Source organism: Nymphalis io, chromosome 13, assembly GCF_905147045.1.
Source record: "Nymphalis io chromosome 13, ilAglIoxx1.1, whole genome shotgun sequence".
Classification (NCBI taxonomy): Eukaryota; Metazoa; Arthropoda; class Insecta; order Lepidoptera; family Nymphalidae; genus Nymphalis; species Nymphalis io.
The window spans coordinates 12,494,774-12,515,686 of NC_065900.1; the positions used below are offsets into that span (position 1 = coordinate 12,494,774).

The 20,913-nt window shown below is 33.5% G+C and overlaps 2 protein-coding genes across 5 annotated transcripts in view; one reads left to right on the top strand and one right to left on the bottom strand.

The window, feature by feature from the left end:
• LOC126772994 (uncharacterized) overlaps positions 1-14,120 on the bottom strand; it is a 35,947-nt gene extending 21,827 nt beyond the window's left edge. For 2 of the 3 annotated variants that reach the window (XM_050493601.1, XM_050493599.1), the window contains exons 1-5: positions 12,824-14,120; positions 10,316-10,521; positions 8,827-8,900; positions 7,267-7,489; positions 6,532-6,714 (exon numbers count right to left, since the gene is read on the bottom strand). In XM_050493601.1, coding sequence (XP_050349558.1) covers positions 6,532-6,714; positions 7,267-7,489; positions 8,827-8,900; positions 10,316-10,521; positions 12,824-13,671 — 1,534 coding nt within the window. In that variant the 5' untranslated portion in view covers positions 13,672-14,120. The remainder of the gene's footprint in view (positions 1-6,531; positions 6,715-7,266; positions 7,490-8,826; positions 8,901-10,315; positions 10,522-12,823) is intronic. The other variant, XM_050493600.1, reaches the window with a different exon arrangement.
• A 1,607-nt stretch (positions 14,121-15,727) lies between these two features.
• On the top strand, positions 15,728-20,573 carry LOC126773037 (protamine-like). Of its 2 annotated transcripts, none has more exons than XM_050493661.1 (6): positions 15,728-15,849; positions 17,254-17,402; positions 18,299-18,412; positions 18,886-18,918; positions 19,494-19,620; positions 20,288-20,573. In XM_050493661.1, the coding sequence occupies exons 2-6, from the start codon at positions 17,257-17,259 to the stop codon at positions 20,408-20,410; spliced, it is 543 nt and encodes a 180-aa protein (XP_050349618.1). In that variant the 5' UTR covers positions 15,728-15,849; positions 17,254-17,256; the 3' UTR covers positions 20,411-20,573. The 2 variants fall into 2 exon arrangements, with proteins under 2 accessions (XP_050349618.1, XP_050349617.1); XM_050493660.1 differs by lacking the exon at positions 15,728-15,849 and adding an exon at positions 16,377-16,397.
• Positions 20,574-20,913: the final 340 nt, after the last annotated feature.

Consider the following 20,913-nt stretch of genomic DNA (forward strand, 5'->3'; position numbering starts at 1 on the left):
TGCTAAATTGGTTTAACTAAAACAATTAAGCAAATAATGGAGTTGGTTTATTTTCCTCTTAAGTTCTAATTGATTATTCGTTTCGAGTTATATAGGCTATTAAATTTTTAGTTGAGATTTTAAGTATGAATCTGTTTTATTAGTCAGCGTTACGGATGGTTATGTCAGAACGTCAAAATGGATTAATAGCAGCGCAGTTAATTTTAGCTTTATTGAATTAACCCAATTTATACTTGTATGTGTATAAGCAATCTGTAACGGGGTCATGTCTGTATGAAATATTTGGATAAATAAATTATTATAGACGTTATTATTTAGACTGAATTGTTAACGAATTTTGGGTATGTTAACTGTCTAAGAAAGCATTTGGCGGGAAACACTAGTTTGATATTAATACAATATAGCTTCCTTAAGCTTTGGGTAATATTAGATGGACCAATATATGCATTTTTTGGATGAATCTAGTTACCATTCCGACGTTTCAATATTTGTATTATATTACAAAATATATTTTCACTAGTAGTGAAAACATCTAACGTTACGACGATATTTTTGTTTAACATATCAAAACAAAACGTTTTGTTATTTTACAAATAACGATAGAATAATAAATGCAACTTAAAAATATACCAAGGGAATTGCACCAATTTCTCGTACATTATTATTAATCATTGAAATACTATACTATAATCATTATTATTTCATAATAAACGCAAAGTCAGGAGCAACGATTTTTTTACATTATTAATAATACTTTCGTTTCATTCGTTGTCAGAAGATTGATATTGACATTTGTAGGAACGAATAGTAACACAATATAGGCTATGCGATATATTATCGTACGGCTAATTGAATGCGACCAAAGCTGAAGCCAAAATCTAGTTTAATTCAGAAAGAGGTCAGCTTACGAAACGTCCGGTGTGTTTACGATAGAGAAGATAACGTCCAGTCTTGTTTACATTACACTTTCTGTTTGGTTAATAGTATAAATTTTCCGAAGCAGCCGTTAATGGATGGCAGTCAGCTTATGATTTATTTCTTTGATTTTCCTTAAGTACAAACTGATGATTTAAGGTTTTAGTGTCGGTCAAGTTTCCTTTGATAATGCTCCGCCTCATATTTCGTCTCCAGCCGTCCACACGTATTGTGGATAATTTCTGTAATAACCTTAAATAATCACAAAATCGAGGACTTTCTCAAGAATTGTAAACTGTTGTAATTGCATAAAATCGTAGAATTCAGTAGAAACGTCCCGTTATAGTAAATAATACCTGCATTTTTTGTTTGATTTCTTAGTTATTTGGTATCTTAATTATATTATAATGTAAGATATAATAAGAATAAGAAGTGATGTTATTATTATTAGTAATAGCTTTTCAATTCGACAACAAATTCGGACTTTTGTTGCAATTTGTGTTAAAAAAATTCAAATTAAGCTCAAATTTTTCACTCCTTCACATCTTTCGTATACTTTATTGTTATTTACTTTGTGTCTTCAAAATAATTTAAAGACAAAAACGGCGATATTTGCTCAAATTTATGACACATCTTACGTTACCTAAACGGCCCTGTTCTTGGAAACCCAAAAACCCAAAAAGATCTCGCTAATATCTCCGCCTGTGAATGTCCATCGAGTTGGCGAGCCGCCAAATGTCAGAGATGAATTATATAGGCTGCAAGACGTCAGGACATTCACCTTTGTTAGAGTTTTGTAATTTTGATCTGTCTGGGATGAAAAAAATTTGATGACCGAAGACTGTGAAATTTGTCTTGTTTAACTAATTAAATTCAAATACCATATTTCCGTATTAGAAATTCAGTTTGTGGAATATTTTTTATCGCTGTTCAAGTTATAGACTTTAGTGTTTTAAATAATAATTGCAAATATCATTGTTACCTCACAGAATAAAATTGCTAACAATAATTAAATAATTGAATGATATACATATATATATATAAGTGAAATTATGGTATCAGCAGTACTTTTCTGTAAGAATTCACTTCTTTACTCACCCCATACTATTTTGATGCGTGTATTCTTGATATGTTATAATTATTATGGTCAATGTTGCATATCACTTTCGGACATTTCACGACCGTTTTCTGCGGTGAGTTTCGAGTTTGTTCTTAGAATAGCCTTACTGTGCACCACGATATTATCCGGTTAAAATTTAAATTATACAAGCCAACGTTGCTTTATTTCACGTGATGAGGGATTGGAAACGCCAATAATATACCGGTTTGGTTTACATTTATTTATTTAGATCCAACATCATTGTTTTCACTAAATAATGAAATCATACAGATTCAGAATCTTTCTAGTACGAAGTTTCAATTCAATATAGATATAGAAATTCAGACAGGACAAACAAACATTCATTTTTATATATAGATGATAAGAAGCAAATAAACTGCAAGAGTGATAAATAAAATTTTTATAAATACAAGATAGTAGCCGAGATGTTCCAGTGGTTAGAACGCGTGAATCTTAACCGATGTTTGTGGGTTCAAACCCGGGCAAGCACCACTAAATTTTCATGTGCTTAATTTGAGTTTATAATTCATCTCGTGCTTGACGGTGAACGAAAACATCTTGAGGAAACCTGCATATATCTAATTTCATTGAAATTCTGCTACATGTGTATTCCATCAACCCGCACTGGAGGAGCGTGGTGGAATAAGCTCCAAACCTTCTCCTCAAATAAGGGAGAGGAGGCTTTAGCCCAGAGTGGGACATTAACAGGCTGTTACGGAATATATACAAGATATTAATATTATACGGGTACCACCAACCAGTGGGGCTTAAAATAGAATGGCTAGTAAAAGTTCGAATTAGACTAACGTGCCACACACCATACATTAAAATTTTGGTGTGTTTGTTAATTTTAAAGAATTCGTTTCTGTTCGTTTCTGATAGTAAAATAGTTTTTGTCAATACTTTACAAATTACTCAGGAGGAATATAATTAAACTGCGTTGTTAATTTAAACTTACCACGAAAAGAAAACAACCAACAACTCACGCGTCACATCCGGATATCACCGGATACGACTTTAGCAACAGGAAGCGGTTGCTAATATTCTTCGTTGATTTCACAAATATACACAGTAAAGAGCTTTTAAATCGCAACAAAATCTGAAAGCTCAATATTACTACGTTTATTTAAAATATGCGCTCATTATAAATTTCAAGGCGACGAAACATCGTTATGTTGATTTCTATTCATTCAAGAAGCTATTTTAGTTCAACGTGCATTTATCGTTACTAATTTATGTCAACTTGTAATTAAAGATATTAAATATAAACTAATGATCTCCACTATGTTAACAAACGTAGTCGCACTATAAATGTGTATTAATGAAACGGTAAACAGGTGTTAGGCATGTGTGTCTGTGCTTGAAATGTACTTTATTATTTTTATCTATGTAAATAATCCATAATAAGTAAGATATAGAAAATGATAGCATACCCTTTTATAAATAATTATACACTTTTTTGTTATTCAGTTGTAAATAATAGTACTGTAGTATATTATACACAGGTATTAACATTGTTTAATCTTTACTAAGTAGTTTTAAGCACAACGAGCTCACTTTATTGTGGCAGTAGTCATTTGCTAAAACCAATGATATTTCGTAAAACATACTTTGTATAATACGCAAGTGTTAACGCTAGTCAACATGATGACGTGTTTGTAGCGACTGGAACCAGTAACGCGATTATGGATCATAACGTCAAAACGAAAGAGAGACAACATGCTTTTCAAAAAGCTACCTGGAACCGAGCGTTACGTTACTTAATTTATTTTAAACCGCGGCGCGATATCTATTGCTATCATAAAAAGATCCTAACAAAATTAAAAAAAAGCATTATTGTAAATTTAAGATTTATAATTGAAAATAAACATAGCGTTTTAGAAATTAAAATCGTAATTAAACGGAATAAAAATACAAAAAATATTTATATATATAAAGTAAACTCCACTGAGGACGAAGGGTTTTTCTTAGTCACACTGACAAATTCACGCTTCAAACCAGAACACAACAATACTAAGTATAGCAGTTTGGTGGTAGAATATCTGATGAGTACCTAGTAATCAGTAGTAGAGTACCCAGACCAGCTAACACGAAGCCCTACCACCTAAAATAATAGCCGTAACATTCTGTTAAACGTCACTGTCACTTGTCTATTGCATGCTTTAACTATCGAGTGGACGGTCAAAATTGATTTCCGACAGCGTTAAATTATTATTATCAATTATTCAAACTTGATAATTGACGATCTTAAGATAACATTATTTATGATAAATTCAATAATGGAAGCAGCGAGCTGATCTTCAATTGGATATTTCGTCTCAAGCAATCTCGACCTTACATCACGATTAAATCAAAATAAACCAAAATATACTTTATGACTGTTGCAAGACAAGCTCTTTTGTATCGCCAATTTACAAGTTTAAATTTTATTCAAAATTATTTAAGTAAGGTTTCAAAAATATTTTTGCCGTATCTACTGAACGTAGGTGCCACCAATTTATAAAATATTCTACCGCCAAACAACAATGCTTAGTATGATTGTGTTCCGATTCGTGACAAGGGTAAGTGAGCTATTGTAACGACAGACACAAAGCACATAACATATTAATCCCTAAGGTTAATAAGGAACGGTAAATATTTGTTACAGCGCCAATGTCTACGGGCGGTGGTAAGCACTTATCATCATGTGACCCATTTGCTTGTCCGCCTACCTGTTTCATTAAAAAAAAAATTTAAACAAAGAGCAAACCATTACAATTTTCCTTATATTTCAATATTGTACCTACGAAATTATCTAAAGATTTTGAGACGCAATATTGTATTAGACGATAAACAACTGCAAATATTTTATTGGTTCACCGCATTATTGCTTGGTAGACGGAAACGCCGGATGCCAATGATTTTATTTCCATTGTACTGTTCCACGATGTTCGTCACAAGTATTCAAATGTGACGCATTGAATAAAAATTATTTAAATTCAAATTTAAAAACTCACACATTATTCCCGTTCTCGTGATAAACGGTTCCAAATTTACCGCATTTTTATCTTGACACGTGTTTTAAAATTATTAAGTATATTAATACTAAGTTTAAGAATAAGTTTATTAAGGCTATATAGAATAGGTCAAACTACACCCGACTTAAATTTAAAATGCCGGTAGAAACTTGTATTCGTTTTAATTGGATAATAAGAACGCAGTCATAGATCTTCAAGCTTTTTATTAAAAAAAAAACGAGATTGAGCAACGAAATGGTAAAAGTTAAAAAGTTGGGTAACCTGCAAATGTGACATATTGTGCCACGTTTCATCGCGACGTTTTAATTTGCCGCCGAGCAAGAGATGAATTAAAAACATGTTAAGCACATGAGAATTCAGCGGTACTTGTTCGAACTGTCACATTCTAAGCCCTGGACCACCTTGGCTTATAACACGAGGTGGTAAAAGTGCACCAAATACAATGGCACTATAAGAAATATTAAGCTGTTCCTTACACTGTCAACGCATTGCCAGCCTTAGGCTTAAATCACACATAACGAGAGTCTCATTTGTATTTCAAAGCTAGGTCAATAACCCTTACACAAACTGAAATACCACCAATTGAAAAACCCTCACCGTTAATTACAATGCCATCGAAATTTAAGCCGTCCTGCAAAATCAACCATTTCGTGGATACGTGATTCTAGTTTCAACACATTTCCTTAATATTATCATAATATGATCTGAACGTTTGTTTGATAAGTAATATTCTCGCAACATTACTCATACGTGTTTAAGTGGCTCCCAGTATCGGTAAACGATTCGTAAACTCCGCGTCATTGGGGGCCTTGGCTCCGATATTAGTAATCAAATAATACACAGTTTCTATGCTCTTTTGCAATATGAAAATACGTTCGAAATTATTTGCGTGTAATTCTAAATAGATCTACAATAATAATTTGTTATTGTATATTTCTATTGTACTGTGTGATGACGTTACGCAAAATTTCAAATGTCCATTTATTTATGTGTATATTTATACCGCAGTGTTCTGTGCCGTATTCTAAAAGAACAGACATGGTCGTGAAATGTCAGGACTATCATGATTATAACTGTTAATGGATACAAGCATCAAAATTGCATGCCATAAGTTTTATACAAATCAATGAGGGAAATACAAAGTGAGTTCTTTGCTCACAATTAGCAAACACTTGGTTTGTATCTGGGAATATTGAAAATATCTTTAGAAACATTTAAAACTTATTGTAGTATATATTCGAAATCAGACCATGAAAATAAATAAATTAACGAACATGTACCGTCATCGCCACCCTTATACAGATACAAAATCACTAACTAAAAATAAGCTTTCTAAGTATGGTTTTATTTTATAGTAATAATATGCTGTTACCCCGGTTAAATGTTGTATTAATTATAGTTAATTTATAAAATACGCTGTTTATGTATGACTAAAATAATCCCTGTATTAAAATAAATATAAGTTAACTATCAACTCACCCCCATCAGTGAAGAAGGCTGAATGTCGGTTGGGACTTGAGGGTACTGAAGCAGAAGCGGATGTGAGGAAAGCACGCTTGACCCTTGACCACTTGGAGTCTCTCGGTGGTCGATGCTGAGGCGGCCTAGCTCCAAGCTCCAGAGAACGCTGCTTGCGAAGTACTGGGTGGGAACCCTCAGATTCTAAGTGCAAATAATAATTAGTTTAAGTAAAAGCCTACATACTCAATCATCTCAAGAACACGCTATTCCAAGGAACGCTGTCTGTAAATCGTAGTGAGGTATCCACGACACAAGCTTGCTTAGTGTGTAGTTACTGTATCAAGTATGTAATATTTTTATTTTTATTTTGCTGTAAGTAAACAATTTTAATTTGCAATGTATATTTTATATATTTTGCTATTTTAATTAAAATAAATTAATAAATTTAAGGGTGAATGCTTTTGTCGTATAGTGGGATTTTTGATATAGATATTTAAGATAATGTATTTAATATTTGTTTTGTGCGATGTTTATTCGTTTTTAGGTTCAATTTTAAGATTTGTTAAAAAATGATTGAAGTAAAAATATTTATTTATAGTAGACTACTTTTTTCAAACTACCTCGGTCTTCGCCAACAAAATCAGGCGTTTATGTTATAAATTAGTTCAACCTACAGTAATTCGACCATGAATTTATAAAACATTAAAATCATATTTTTATGTTTAATTACGACTTAAATAATTAGTAATGTACCTAATTCTTCAGAAGACGGTATCGTTAATGTAAGGGCTGGTGGTGCGTCACTATCACCGCCATCACTTAAAGATCGTCTCCTAGACGGTACCACATCTGGCGACCCTTTCGGCACCCTGGTCTTCTTCTTGACTGACTCACGGTGAGTTTGGATTATATCACGCATCTTTACCCAGGGGCTTTTGTGCAGTTTGTTGGGAGATGGGGAAGTAGAACTGTCGTCCTGGGTAGAGAAATTATAATATTAGTATTTTTTATTTATTGGTCTAGCAGCTAGATATAAGGTCCGCGGATTCCAAGGTCCTGACATTCATGAGGAAATAGAGAATGCATCTGTGTATGCGTAAACACTTGTGCATTAAAATAATTAAAAGCACGGCCAATCTCTCTTGATTGGCCGCTGTGAACGAAATTAGTCAGGAGGACATCATCATCATCATTTAAAATAGGTAGGTGGATTGGCAAATGGCATATTTCTGTTTCACAAGAAAATAAACAATAAATTCATGCGGAACAAGAGATTGAAATTTCTATTTAGAGTAATACCTAACTATTGGGTCCTTAAATATGAAATTAGCGTTTTGTCGTACTGACCACTTTGATCTGAAATGTCTCCTCTTTGGTTAAGAATTCCAAATTCAAATTTATAAATTCATTTAGCTGGTACATTTGAGTTTTGAAAATCAAAGCACTTCAGAGATAGCTGCAGGCTTCGGGGTAAGTGATAAAACTGTATTAATCCACTTAATACAGTTAAAGAAAACAGAATCGTATAGTATCCACAGAAAAGTGGATACTATACGATAATCGGAAGAGCTCGTCGCAATGGCTGAACGCTGGAGACCCAGCCAAATCCTGCCCTAAACGAAAATTGACTCAGAAAAAGTTACTTGTGAATGTTTGGTGGACTAGCGCCGGTGTCGTTCACTACAGATTACGGCAGATATCTATTGTCAGCAACTGCAAACCATGAAGGAAGAACTAGCTGCTAAAAACCAAGATTGGTCAATCGCTCTAGGCCACTGCTGCTTCAAGACAACGCAAGACCACACACTGCACAACAAACAACCACTAAGTTAGATGAGCTACAATTGGAATGTCTGTGACATCCACTGTACTCCCCAGAACTTGCTCCAACAGATTACCATTTTTCCCGAAAGTTGGACAACTTCTTACAAGGAAAAAAATTCAACTCCGATGTGGCAGTCCAAAAAGCCTTCAAAGAGTTTATTGATTCTCGCGCCCATGTTTTTTTTAGTAAAGGGATCAATGAACTACATATGAGATGGCAAAAGTGCATAGATAACAACGGTGCATACTTTGATTAATTAATAATATTTTACAAAAAAAAAATTGACTTTATATTCCGCCCGTACAAAACGCCAATTTCATATGTAAGGACCTAATATTATTAAAGACGCAATTTAATAATATAATTTTCTAATGATATAAGTGAAATAATATCGTAGGTTCAATTTCTGTTGTTGCAAATAAATTATGACTTATTTACACTACTATTTACTTAGTCTATATAAATAGTATTTGAAAAAATCATTTCACCTGAATTGGTGCTTGTAAAAAACTGTTGTCGTGGTCTTCGTTACGGATACAACTTCTACGTCGCACATCTGAAACTAAAATATAATTTAAAAAATATTAATATATTATTATTTAAGTAATTAAATTTACATTAGTATTTTTAAAAGTAATGAATATTTAAAAGTCATATTAAAAATATATAAGGGTTAATAATTATTAATTATACTGTACAGGATTATATTATAGACAATAAGAGAGCTAGGAGTTGGTATTCGTTGATTGTTTTTATTCATTTATTTTTAAGCTATGTACAGACATTTTTATAATATATAAAATTGTTAGGTGTTTGGGATACATAAGAATTGCGACTCAAAGGGGAAATGCTGCTAGCATTCTTGCCACCATTCCACGCGGTCACGATTTGTAGAGTAACTATTTTTAATTTTTATTTGTATATATTTAAGGCTAAGACATAACTATATTTTTTTATATATTTCTTTATAACATAAATGGGACGGAGGAGCCAGCTCAATCACGTAAGATGTTATATTTCTTGTGGCTGGATCACTCACTCTTCTGTAGAAAATGTTATATCATCGTTCCCAAGGGTGGTGGCGCATTGGCGATGTAAGGAATGATTAGTGTTTCTTACATAGATAATGTCTATGGGCGGTGGCGACCACTTAACGTCAGGTGGCCCATTAAGCGCGTCCAAATACCTATAACATACAAAAGCCATGTTTAAATTACAAACAAAACAGCTCCTACATAAACCCAAGATCACATCCCAATATATTAAAATATATTATATTAAAATATTTTAAACAATATTTTAAATATACGATATTAAAATATTTTAATTTTTAAAGTGCATGTCCATATGCAATTCGAGTAGCATTCTATCATGCGCGCACGCATACTTGTTTCGAAAATAGAATACTATTCTCATATTACTTATACGATTTATCTTTTTTTGATGTTGTATGTGAGTTATGAGTGTTATAAAAATATCTTTATTTATATATTGATCGTAAATATTATATATTTGTCGACCAATGAAACATTTTTATTAAATTTGAGGTAATTTGATTATTTTTTTATTATTAACTTATGAGGTATGTTTCTTCGACAAGATGCTCATAATTGTTAGAAACTTCAAACTTGAAGCTTCACCGAAGATGTGGATTCTCCCTCTGAGTTTTATGTGCTTAATTTAGGATTAAATACCCTGTTTGGTGGTGAAGAAAAACACGGTGAAGTAACCTGCATATGTTGGTCGAGCTTTTGCCATGTGTATTCAATCAACCGCATTGTAGCAGCTTGGGGAAATAACCATATTCACGTTTCATAAGTTTCACCAGAACGATAAAAATAAATACGTAAAAAATATTAATGCGTTGGTTGTTTGTACATCAAAATTCTATTTTCAAAGTTACTTTTAAGTATGAAAAGAGTTCTTCTACCTAAATATATAACGCTCAATAGAAATATGCAAAGAACAATTATAAACCTGTCTCCATTCTCAATTCCTCGCACGAAGAATTCGGTGTCAATGATATTGCACTTCCTGGAGTCAAGCTGGCTGAATCCCTTGGTTCGGGATTTGGAAGGGATCCTGGACTAGAACCGGCTAGAGCTACCGCCCCCACCATGGCTCCTGCTGCCACTGCTGCTGCTCCCCCTATTGTAGCTGGTGGCCACTGTGCTTTCTCCCATCTGCAACAAGTAATCTTCAAGATATTGCTATGTAAACGTCTACCGTTGGTGGCTTGTTCAGTTAAATCACGGTTAATCCAGCCATCGTTTAGTTTACTGAGGGCCCAGTAACCGTATATAATTGTAGAATCATGAATGGGAAACAACATAGCACGTATTTTTTTATATGATGATTCATAGATTTGCATGATATCTTATGGTTATTATGGCTGGAGTCAATATTCTATTACTGTCATATCAAAAATGTTCATAGAGCTACGTGAATAAACACATTATTATTTTAAACAGCGCTAGCTCCCAAGGCTGGCGAATTGATAGGATAATAAGTAGTACTTATAGTACAGTGTACATGGATGAATGTGTTTCCACCAATCAGGAATAGCCTGATCGAATAAGTTTCAAACATTATTTACACGGGGAAAATAGTTTGAAGATTATTCGAGGAGGAGGACTATGTCTAGCAATAGGACGTTTACAGGCTGCTACTATACTTATTTAAAACACTAAACAAATATAATATAAAGATAAGTAAATGTAGTAAAAAGGCAAGCTTAGTACACATTTTGAACAAGTGGTTTCCACGTTTATATTAAAAGTAATGCAAAGCATTAGCAACGACCAAATTTATTCAAATCCGTTTAAGTGTAAAATCGAAATTATGTGGATGTACCGTTTTTGTTTACAATTTGCGATTATATCCTATAGAAATAAATGTTATTTATTTAAATACGTGAATCTTGCTACAGGACAAGCATCACTGAATTTTCATGTGCTTAACTTGTGTATATAATTCATCTCTTGCTCAGTGGTGAAGGCAAACCTGCTTCTGTCAGATGATATTCTTCCCCATGTACCATATACGCCAAATCGCATTAGTGCCAAGCAGTGGAACATTTACAGGCTATTACTTTACTTTTTGTTAAGGTCTAGGTATATAAAGACAATTTCAATATTATAATGTTACTTTGTATGTTTTACATTCGGTGTAAACTTTTACTTGTGGTAGAGCTTTGTGCAAGTTCGTTTGTATAGGTACCACCCACTCATCAGATATTCTACCGCAAAACAGCAGTACTTGGTATTGTTGTGTTCCGGTTTTTAAGGGTGAGTGAGCCAGTGTAATTACACGCATAAGGGACATAACATCTTAGTTCCCAAGGTTGGTGGCGCATTGGTGATGTAAGCGATGGTTAACATTTCTTACAATGCCAATGTCTATGGGCTTTGGTGACCACTTACCATCAGGTGGCCCATATGCTCGTCCGCCTTCCTATTCTATAAAAAAATCTATTAATTAATTAATGAGTGATATATACATACTCTAATGTATATAAATGTTACTAGATACCTGCCCTGATTCACGCGGATAAAATAAGGGTATACAAAGAAGGTTTCTATCGAAGGACAACAATACAAAAGAGGCTCGTTTTTTAGGCAAGAAACTTCTTGGGCGTGGACGAATCCCCCACATTTTTCTGGTTTGGAAAGGCATAGAAGGCAAACATATAAGCATTGATTTTTATTTAAATAGATACGTTAAATTAGCGATCTTTTACTTTTAAGTAAATTATTTATTTGTGTATTTTTTTCTGTAATGATTGCTGTATGCTAAATACAATCTGCGGTACAATTTTTTTTAAATGTTTGTTGGTACAATTTTTTTCTTTTTTTTTCAATGATTTTGAGAAGTATTTAAAACGTAATTTCTACAAATATATGGTTGTATCGATGAATTTCCCTTATTTAAAGTCTCAGATTCGTTTATATCGTAATACATATTATATAGTATCGGTTACTCAGCGCAGGCCAGCGAACCTTCCAGTTGGCATGATTTATTCCGACATCTTTAACAATCATCGTCATATTTCAGCCTATTTACACAAAGTCTTAATGAATCGTACATCGAAAACCGTATGAAAATCTGTTCGGTAGTTTTTGAGCGCACTTAGACAGACATTTAGACAGACGTATGTATAATATAAAAATAAATTGTCTCAATTCATTACACTGGAGATTGTTAAAAGTAATTATAAGCTTACATTGTATTGGTATAATATTCGTATTTATTTTTGGTATATATATATATATATATATATATATATAAATTCATTAAAGTAAATACTCTTTAAGTAGCTCTCATCCAATGATAGGTAACTAAAGTATAACCTAAAAAGTGATTGTTTTTATTTTGACTACAAATCGGTACGTGTAATGCTCAATAAAGCAAATAGTTCTCTGTCGGTGTTAGTAGGACATGTGATAAATAATATTTGCTTATGTTAATAATAATAATTTGCAGTACCTGAAAGCTGCTTTCACTCTTGTCCAATTAGAAACTTTAGACTTATCGACTTCTTTTGAGAAAATACCATCAGATCTCCTTCTAAGAGGAGTTCCCGGAGATACATCACTTTCTTCCCCACCTGCTGATCGTGATCTCTGTTTCCTCAACAATGATCCTCCAAACCTAGAATGTCCTTTCCACCTTGACCCAGTTCTTTTCATGCTTCGACCACCGGCCATCACTGCGTCAAAAATTACCTGACCATACTCGCATTCTAGCTCAGCGTCTAACGCTTCATTTATAAGTTCCATTTCTTTTGTCTCATCTCTTAATCTTTCGTTCTCCTGGTCTATCTTTTTATGAGCGTTATGAAAGCGTTTCAAATGATTGATATCACGAAGTCTTCTGAAAAGTTGTGAATTGTGTTCTTTAAGAGTAACAAATTGGTCCAGAAGTTCGAGTAATTTATCGAGTTGGTCCAAGGTCTCCAATGTATCTTTGGTATGCAACGCCAACTCTTTACCTCGTTTCGAAAGTGGATCATCTCGGTCTTTTAGTCTTAGAAGCATATTATCGCATAATGCTTCAGGATCCGTCGTATCTCCATCTTGGAGAGTCCATGCTTCTTCTGGTGTGGGTCCTGCAGTACATGGAGAAGAACCCTCAGCATCAGAGGGTGTCTGCACCGCATTGACTGATAAAGTAGCGGGAGGCTCTCCTCTTCGTCTTTTATGCAGAGAAGTGCCACTCGGTGGCAGTTCTGAAAAATCTTTTGTATCTCTTCGACTTGGTTTGGTCGTTCTGTCGTCTTCCGTTTGCCTGTCATTGGTATCAATGGCGTCGTTACTTTCTTTTGCTGATGCCATCGTAAAAATTGCGGATGTCGGTTCGTGTCTATTTTTAAATGAAAATAAACGCACGTGTATCACTCGTATCGGAGATGGAAGAGATTCTAAAGGAATGCATCTTTTGTTCGTTTTGTAGACACAAAAACGTTTTGATTTCTATTAATTTTAGTATCACTTTTGCCTGAAATGTTATATCAATTTGGTATGTGGCCGTTAATTGGAAATTTCGCACAATATTCACTTGATATCGCTAGACACTAATTTACGTCTAGGCACGCTCACACATCTGGATTACACAAATAACTAAGAAACATATATAACTGTAACACTATCTTTAGCACAAACTATTTAAAACAAATTGCATATAACATCTAAATATTTATATAAATAATTGACTAACGGATCACTGGGTATTGTTGTTTTAATATTTGCCGGTATTGTCATCCGCCCAAGTGTGCGTACGCATCTCGGAAGGCGGGCGGGCGCGAACTGGCGCGGAAGCAAACGAATGTTTCCGAGGGCGTATTTTTAACTCGCAACTTTCGTTAATTCCCGCCAAGGAATATTAACCTTTATTCAAATGAGCAAAGGATTTCATTGGTTCAAATGGATTCGTATTATTAATACCTACTTTCTTAATGCTTGGGACCGAGATCCCATTAACCTATATTTTAATGGAAATAAATGAACGTTTTATGTTACCACCCTGTACGTGGTTAGAAAGTGATTTTTATTAAAGAAACTTTGTGGAAGGTCGTTGTTGCATTTGACTTCAACTCCAATGGATGTTTTTTTTTTGATAATCATTTTTGTCGTAAAAAAACTTAAAGCAATAGCCTGTAAATACACCACCGCTGGGCTTATTAGACTACGCTGCTCCAATGCAGTAATACACAGATGGTAGATTTTCAGTGCAATTAGACAAATGGCAAATTTCCAGGCGACGTTTTCCTTCACCGCCGAGCACGAAATGAATTATAAACACAAACAAAAATGCTAAATTAGCACATGAAAACTTAGTGGTGCTTGGGTTTCAACCTGCAATCATCGGTTAAGTCTTACGCTCTCTAACCATGAGCCATCTTGACTCATATCGGCTACTTTTATACTAATTGACTATGCTTTTTTATCAGTTTGTTAGTTTGTTTGGAATAATTTATTATAATAAAAATTATAAACCTCAAATATAATCTTATTTACGATAGAGATGTCCCAATGTAAAGGATACATCGCTATGGACAAAAAATGCTTATTCTAAATGGCTGTATAATACATATACACACATATATATATATATATATATGTATTTTTCTATATATCTTTCAAGAGGTCTGTTAAAATGTGGGACGAATGTACGATGAGACAATAATAGAAGCCGTAAACAGAGCCTAGAATTTAATAAATAAACGCATAACAAAATACTAAGAGCGTGGTGTACTATGCTTTATGCATATATCTCATTGTATGTCCTTAGCACTGTACCGTATGGGCGAATAGACCAAATAGCGGATGTTAATACTTTATTTACCCGTATGAAGTCGGGACGGGCCGTTATAAGCTTACTTGCGTACTGTTCTCTTCCGATGTCCGTGATTCGCTCACACCGCGGCATTTTTTTTTACTTTTACTATTTTTATATCAGTAGTAACTTCTTAACAAAAGATCCGATTTGACTAATTTAAAGAGGAATTTACATGTACAATGTACATAATCAAGAATTAATATAATTGTCGAATGTACCAAAAACACCGAAACACGGGTACAATTTTCGATTCTACCCGTGTTTTGATTGATTAATTTAACAGAAAGCAGTTATTGTGACTTAAATATAACAGACATTGTGTTACGTTAATGCGATTTTCGTTGGTAACTGAAATTTTTTTGAAAAAAAAATTTTTTTTCGACATACTATTTAAAGATAATTAATTTATATTAAGAATAAACCCGCTGTCTTTCTGAAAAGTATTTACTGTAGTTATTACTTAAAAATTTTCAATTATTATATTTTATATAAATACTGGCCACAATGAAATTTACAATGAAAAAAGTATATAAAAATTAAAAGAATTCAGCACTTCAAACAGTGAAACAAAGAAATTTTATTATGTCAAGAATTTAGCTGTGATTTTGTATTTTTATTTTTCAAAATTTTTATAGAAATACAACAATGTACTGGCGCCCTAATAACAAATATTGGTAAGTTTCGCATTTTAATTATTTAATTATTAAAAAAAAATAACGATTTTGGTTTATATTTTATCTATAAAGTGAATCGCTCGCTCGCTCTGTATCAATTTCAACTTTGAACTACTTTTTTAATATATAATAAGATTAAATTATATATGAAATAATGATCAAGATATTATAGATGAAACAACGCACAACTTGAATTTGAACAGCCTCTTACATGTTACAACTTTTGTAAATAGCTTTCTATTTTACCCTGTGGGACGCTTAGAGGCTTTTTATATAGTTAATTTTTTCTATTGTCTCCGGATATGTCAAATAAAATTCGTAGGCATTTGTTAACCCGTAAATAGTAAATAAGGTTTTGTTTGTTTGGTTCAAAAGTAAATTTATCAAACAGATTTTAAAGGTTAAAGACGCAAGTAAGTTACATAGTTTTTACTAGGCTTTATGTGGTAGGTTGACTCGTTAGTCTGGCTAGCTTGTAAAACTAAAGATGACACTGGGGCCGGGCAAATCTCTCCGGTCGAGTCGAATTGCCGCTTCGGACTATGAGAGTGAGTAGTTTGCGCTCACACTAGTGCACTGCGTTATATCCTGCACAGTTGGCAAGTCTCATTTAAATATAGCCACCGTAGTCAGGATATCGTAATCAAAATTTGGAGGATTCAATTTGGCCTCATTAGTTCAACCTGGATACATATAAAATCGTCATTCCAAGCGTTATTTCGATGAACTCATGGGAAACATACATCGGTATATCGTAAACTTATATAGTAATCTAAAAATAAATGACAGTCTTGAAATTAATAAAGAGGTAATTTAAATTATTCGTGATCATGGTTTTCGTAGTCACGGCTAGTGTATAGAAAGTGCTCCAAAAAATCCTTCTATATATATATATATATATTTGAACTCGTAAGAAAAAACACTTAATAAAATATTGATATACTAAACTCAAAACATGGCTTTTTCCAATTTTTTGTCTATACATTGATATAAAGATACAATAATCTATTCCTGGGAAGCATCATTATAAATATTTAATGTTAATATATACCGATGATTGTATAATGAATGTCTTTATTTTTTGTCAACTAATATTTTTTGGAAATATATTACACTTTTCACTTATTGTATCTATTGGCTATAGATTACAATAATCATACTATAGCCGGAGTTGAGGAGGAAGCATCATAATTTTTCTTCAGAAGCTAATTGACGAAGCATTAAGCGAATTGAAAGTATATTTGTAAGAAGTCAAATTGTGTACTTTTATTAATTACATTATTTTTAAACCCCTAATTTTATTTGAACACAACGTGGCTAACGTTCACAACGGAAAAAAAATAATGTTTTATTTTTTAAATATTAACATTTTTATTATTAATTTTAAAAGTAAATTCCTGTAAGGTAATGGTGAATGGCTGCAGCGGCATGGAGTCAGAGGAAGAGAAGAAGAAACTGAACGATGACCTGGTGGTGTTCATGCGCAAACGCAGCGAAACTGACGCACCGCGATACACCGCCAGGCTTAAAACCTATGTTGACTTTAAACAGAAGTAATTATTATTAAAGATTTTTTAATTATTCTAAAAAATTAAGTCAGCGCTCTTGTCTTAAATACGAGTCTATATTCTCAGTTTCAATAATAAATTTTATTGAATAGGTTGTATGGATTAATAATATATAAATGTATATTTATATATGTACGGTTACGGTTTAAAATCACTTTATTTCTCAAGATTACAATCACTTCGAGGAGCAATAAATAAACTTAACAAAATTAGTTACAATTAATATACAGAGTGCGCAAATAAATAGACGGTATTACAAAAAACTTGATTAACAAAAGCATTTGTGAATATGTAGGTACATTTCAATAATTGTCTTGTTATTGAGAATAGCATAAAGGCCGGTTTACATGTTAGAATTTTTTTTTAAAAACATTATTTTTGAAATATGATTATTTACTAGCATTACCTTTGAAAATGTGATCTTTAAGTAATTTTTTATAAATATATATTGTTTTTGCGTTTTTTATATAATTTGGCAATGAATTATAAATTCGTGCTCCTTGGTACAAAATACATTTTTTTCCGTAATTAGTTTTAGGTTTATATACTTGAATGTTATGTGCCCGTCGTGAGCTTCGTGTTTGTATCTGTACGTTTTTTGTTAATTTAATTTGTGTGTGAATGTTATTGTTTAAAATTTTTCTTATCAACATAGCTGTATTGTATTTGTAAATTTGTGTAATATTGAATAATTTAGTGTCATCGTAAATTTTATGGGTTGGTGTTAGATGTTTGTATCTAAAAAGAGCTTTATTTATATATGTATATTGTGGTCATATAGTTTCTCGTTCTATGTGCATTGAAAAGATAAACTTAATCATATATGTTGCAGTATCAAATGCAATACGAGTTAACGTGATATTGCTTTTGTAAAATTGTAGGCGTCGAAGAGCCGCAGCCGCGCGTCGTCACACTGACTACAGATACAACCATGACAGTTCGGCAACGAAAAAGAAGAAAAGTTCAGAGCCGAATGAGAAGTCAGGCGACAGCACGTAAGACTTCTGTGATTTGACATGTCAAAATCAATATATCCTTCATTCGAGTTGGCATAAGTACATCGTCATGTAATACGATTAAACTGAATATTAAACTATCACCGGCTCAGAATGAATATTATATACGCCTCGTTTTTTTGAATAAGTACAATACTGCTGTCACATTTTTAATTCTACTGGTGGTGGGGCTTTGTGCAAGCTCGTCTGGGTAGGTACCACCCACTCATCATCTGATATTCTACCGCAAAACATCAGCACTTGGTACTGTTGTGTTCCGGTTTGAAGGGTGAGTGTGCCAGTGTAATTACAGGCACATGGGACATAACATCGTAGTTCCCAAGGTTTGTTGCGCATTGGCGATGTAAGCGATGGCTCACATTTCTTACAATATCTATGGGCGTTGGTGACCACTAACCATCTGGTAATATGCTCATCTGCCTACCTATTCTATGAAAAAAAATTATTTGCAGGCAACCTGCTACAACAGATGGAGTTAATAGGAGGTAATTTACAATGAGTATATATTTATTTTGCAATGTTAAATGTAAACTTAGATATTCTGTTTATTTTAAATTTATTATTGTATTTCCACAAACGTGTCTGTGCCTTTTCTTATATGTTACTTGAATGTGTCTACATTTTTAATACCGAGAAGCATCAAAATAAAAGTTTCAGGATTAAGAACTAATAGAAACATGCAATATAAACAAATATAAATAAATGACTTTCTAAAAGTAATAACAAAATGGCTTTGACAATATTTAACTGCCTCGTAGGTTTGATCTAGCTGGCTATTACTAATTTAAATCGGCAGATCCCAATGTCCTGGGTACAAACTGGATTTTTGCCGTGAAGTCTGAGTATTACTGAATCTGGAAGTTGGCAGTATTTATACTCTTGTTCCTCAAAAAGACCGTCCTTTTTACGTGAAGTAGGTCCTGCCATTGAACTCGTCGGTTGTGTCGGATTTGCCGCTCTATCGGATTATACGATTGCGCTACTTTCTTGAGAGTGGCCACCGTGGCCGAAAACGGTCAGTACAACATCATAATGAACATTTGCAATTTAATTCCATAAGGCGCAATGGTGAGAAATTTAACCATAAGCCGCGGTCGCCCTCTCGGTCCCACTCTGCCGAGCCTGTAGATGCGTGCTGCAGGAGGCGGCGACGACGGGCCTGTCGCACACGAAGGCGATCCTGTCGTGTGAGTTTTAAGGTTTTGTCAGATAATCTTCCAAACGACACCTAATCAATCGCTTATAAGCTACAATTTTTACAAAATAATCTTATTATTAGTTTTATTTTGTGTTTTTTTAAGGTTTTAGATTTTCGATGAAAAAAAGATCTTTATTTTGAATAAGATAATGAATTGTTTTATATTAAACAAAACCCAGAATGTAGATTCTACCGATACGAACCGTTAAAAACTCAGAGGTACCCCTTTCCGATAGTTAAATAAAATGAAATGCTATATGAAAAAATTAATAATTTAAAATCAAACTATTTGTTTTTACCATTGTACCTAATACCGTAACAGCCTGTGAATGTCCCACTGCTGGGCTAAAGGCCTCCTCTCCTCGTTTTGAGGAGAAGGTATTGGAGCTTATTCCACCACGCTGCTCCAATGCGGGTTGGTGGAATACACATGTGGCAGATTTCAGTGAAATTAGACACATGCAGGTTTCCTCACGATGTTTTCCTTCACCGTATAGCACGAGATGAATTATAATCACAAATTAAGCACATGAAAATTCAGTGGTGCTTGCCCGGGTTTGAACCCATTATCATCGGTTAAGATTCACGCGTTCGTTCACCACTGGGCCATCTCAGCTTGTACCTAATACCAAAGTAAAAATTGAACGTATCAACAGCGTCGTAGCCGCCGTCGCCGCCGTCGCAGTTGTGGCCGACGGCGCAGGCGCAGTCGTAGTCGCCGCCGACGGCGCCGCAGCTGCCGCCGGCGCAGACGCCGTCGTCGTCGCTGTCGCAGATAATGATTGCAGGCTCGATGGAATAGTATAAAACATTTCATTCCGTATGGCCGTAAATTATCAAAATATTATACCATTTAGACGATTTATATATATATTTTTATTGATTTAAAACTTCATTGCTTTATATTTTTGATACTTCTATTTATTCAAGTTAATATTTGTTTGGTTGCGTTTGTTTTTTGTAGTATAAATTAATAAAGTTTTTGAATGATTATTCCGTTTTTATCATTGGACTGAACTTTTAAGTTAGTTAGTTTTAAAAGTAGGAGCATTAGATTAAAACATTCAACGTATAATCTACCACAGGACCGGAAATGAATTGGTGAAAGAAACTTAGCAGGTTCCTTTTTTTACAAATTTTTAAATTTTCTAACGTCATGCCATGACAACGGAAAATAGCAGTGGTGAATTGGAAAAGTATTAAGATATAAAGATACATTTGATATTCATATTGTTATTATTATTACCTTCCCGTTTCAATATATAACGAAGACAAAGGGCGA